The 2,640-nt window shown below is 38.0% G+C and overlaps 1 protein-coding gene across 1 annotated transcript in view; it reads right to left on the reverse strand.

Moving 5' to 3' along the window:
- Window positions 1-908: 908 nt before the first annotated feature.
- Window positions 909-2,640, reverse strand: part of LOC102835676 (olfactory receptor 4D6-like) — a 2,853-nt gene continuing 1,121 nt past the window's right edge. The window contains exon 2 of the mRNA XM_006876481.1: window positions 909-1,005. Within this exon, the coding sequence (XP_006876543.1) occupies window positions 909-1,005 (97 nt within the window). The remainder of the gene's footprint in view (window positions 1,006-2,640) is intronic.

Genomic DNA, 2,640 nt, shown 5'->3' on the forward strand with positions numbered 1-2,640 from the left:
TGCAACTTGAGTGTCACATGGTTCCAGGATCTGAGCACACAGCAATGAGGAAGAGGACATTTCAATGAAGAAAACGTAATGGCAGAAGAACTCAATACCATCACTCTGTGTCTCTGTTTCCCTGTTTGTTAAAGGATAAGAAGTGAGCTACAAAGTTTTTCTTTATACCAAGCAATAGCTGTCTTCTCCATATTTCTTAGTATAGATGAGTGAATGCCTCCATTGCTGCCTCAGTTTGTTGTAAGATTTCAATTTGTGTTCCTTCAGTTCCTGGAGCCTGCTTTTTCACCAATGCCTTCAGAGCTGCTTGGACTTCTTTCTTTAATAGTGTTGATTCTTGATCATACGGTACCTCATGAAATGGTTGAACATCGACCGTTTCTTTTTGGTATAGTGACTGTGCCTTTCTTCCATCTTCTTTTGATGCTTTCTACATCATTTGATATTTTGCCCATGGAATCCTTTAATATGACAGGTTGAGTGTTGAATTTTTTCCTCAGTTCTTTCAACTTCCTCAGGATTTCAACAAGAGAAATGCTGAGCATGTTCTTACTTTGGTTTTCGAACTCTAGGTCTTTGCATATTTCAATATACTACCTGACTTTGTCTCAAGTTGCCCTTTGAAGTTTTCTGCTGAGCTCTTTTACTTGCTCATTTCTTTCATTTGCTTTAGCATCTCTCTGCTAGAAAGTAAGTTTCAAAGTCTCTTCTCACATACATTTTAGTCTTTTCTTTCTTTTTAATGATAAGAATTGGGGATAATAAGATTGAGTCATTCTGTTTCATGAAGTTATTGTGAAAGTCTTCACCCCCCCCAAAATAAAATACTTGAATCTTTAAAAGTACAATAAAAGATTTATCATGATTCATTAATCACCCAAATGAAAAATATTTCTCATGGCATATTGTCAAATTACAAAATGTTTAAAGCCATAATCAGTCAACTGCCTTGATCCGTGATTCATGATGTTAATCCTGTTACCCTTGACATGTGCTTCAAAGGAGCTAAGAGAAACAAACATGTCTTCTGCACTTCAGAAATAAAACTTTCAATATTATTGTGCCTTTCCACTTACATTACCAGGTTGCTTAGAATAGTGCACTATTAAAATAAAAGCAACTAATAAAGGACATGAAAGTCTAAAAATAAATAAATAAAAGCAAATTCATGTGAAGGTTTATAGAGCAGATGGGTTTTCATTCCACAATCCATACATATTTTGTTTCACGTGATTGATTGGAATCCCCACAATGTAGCATCATTCATCCCACTTTCTCCCTGCATTTCTTGTTTCCATTTCTCCTCCTTTCCTCGCCCTCTGAACTCTGTCACTGAAGAGTAAATGCTGCTCTTTTGGTCCCATGTGGTTGATTATTGTAAAGTATGTTGACCTCCATAGTGTTATGATTCCCCTTATATTGTTGATACTGTAGTGAGTCATAGACTTGGTTTTGACTTGCAGTGACCCTGTAGAGGGCTTCCAAGAGCAGGTGATGGGGTTGAATTGCTGACCTTGTGGTTACCAGCCCAGTGCTTATCCTACCGATTCACAGCAGGGCTCTGTTCCCTTTATCGACCTGTCAATTGTTTCACAGAAAACTGAGCAACGGCATGAGTTCATTTCTAGACCTTTAGGGTGACTAAGGTCTCCACCAGTCTCTATTTTACTAGTAAGTCAGATCTTTCTTACAATTTTTAAGCTTTGTTCCACATTTTTCTCCCACTTGATCCAGGATCTTGTAATGTGATCCCTTTCAGGGTAGTTGATAATGGTAGCCAGGCACCATCTAATCTTTCTGGCATTAAGTTTGTGGAGACTGATATCTGAAAGGTTCATTAGCCCATTGGACTAATTGTATCTCCTCATGTCTTCAGTTTTCTAACTTTCTTTCCTCCAGAAAGGGACAGAACAATAGTTGCACTTTAGAGGGTTGCTTACGTCCCCATCACTACTCACGGAAGTAGGATGTAGAACATTATCTTTGTGCATTATGTTAAAGCCAATTGACCTTGATGTCCCCTGAGACCATGGTCCTGAGTTCCCAAACCCAGCGGCTCATTCCATCAAGGTGTTTGGTAGTCTAAGAGGTTTACATAAATTTGCTGCAAATTATTTTATTGTTAAATCCCATACATAGATTTATGATTTATAGAGACTAATGTTATGAAAACATCTGAGCAACAAGATAGAAAGTGTCTTTATTAATAAAAACACATTGTGTAAATACTCTACTCAGTGACATAAAGGTTACTGTTTCAGTCACATAGAGTTGTCATAGCATATGATTTTAAGAGACAGAATTTAGTAAGCATCTTCTTTACTGCTCAGAGAGAAGAGAAGAGGAACCCCAGGCTGTGTGGGAAGCTTTCTCTTGGAAATAGAGTAGCTAAAGTGATTGGAGTTATTGATGAGGTATAAAAGCTGTGCTCCAGACCAGGACAGACTAGGGAGAAAAGCATGGTGTTATACTTCCAAATATCACAACAGCTAACCTGAAATGCATCCTGGGGAAAACACGCCAGGTAACATATCCATGTGCATGGCTTCCCATGAGTTAGGGTTGACTCTACCATAGCTAGCAACAACAACAGCAATAGGGTTGAGTGATATACAGGAGAATGAATAAGAAGAAAAGAAC

The sequence above is a fragment of the Chrysochloris asiatica genome, unplaced genomic scaffold (assembly GCF_000296735.1).
Source record: "Chrysochloris asiatica unplaced genomic scaffold, ChrAsi1.0 scaffold00381, whole genome shotgun sequence".
Lineage (NCBI taxonomy): Eukaryota > Metazoa > Chordata > Mammalia > Afrosoricida > Chrysochloridae > Chrysochloris > Chrysochloris asiatica.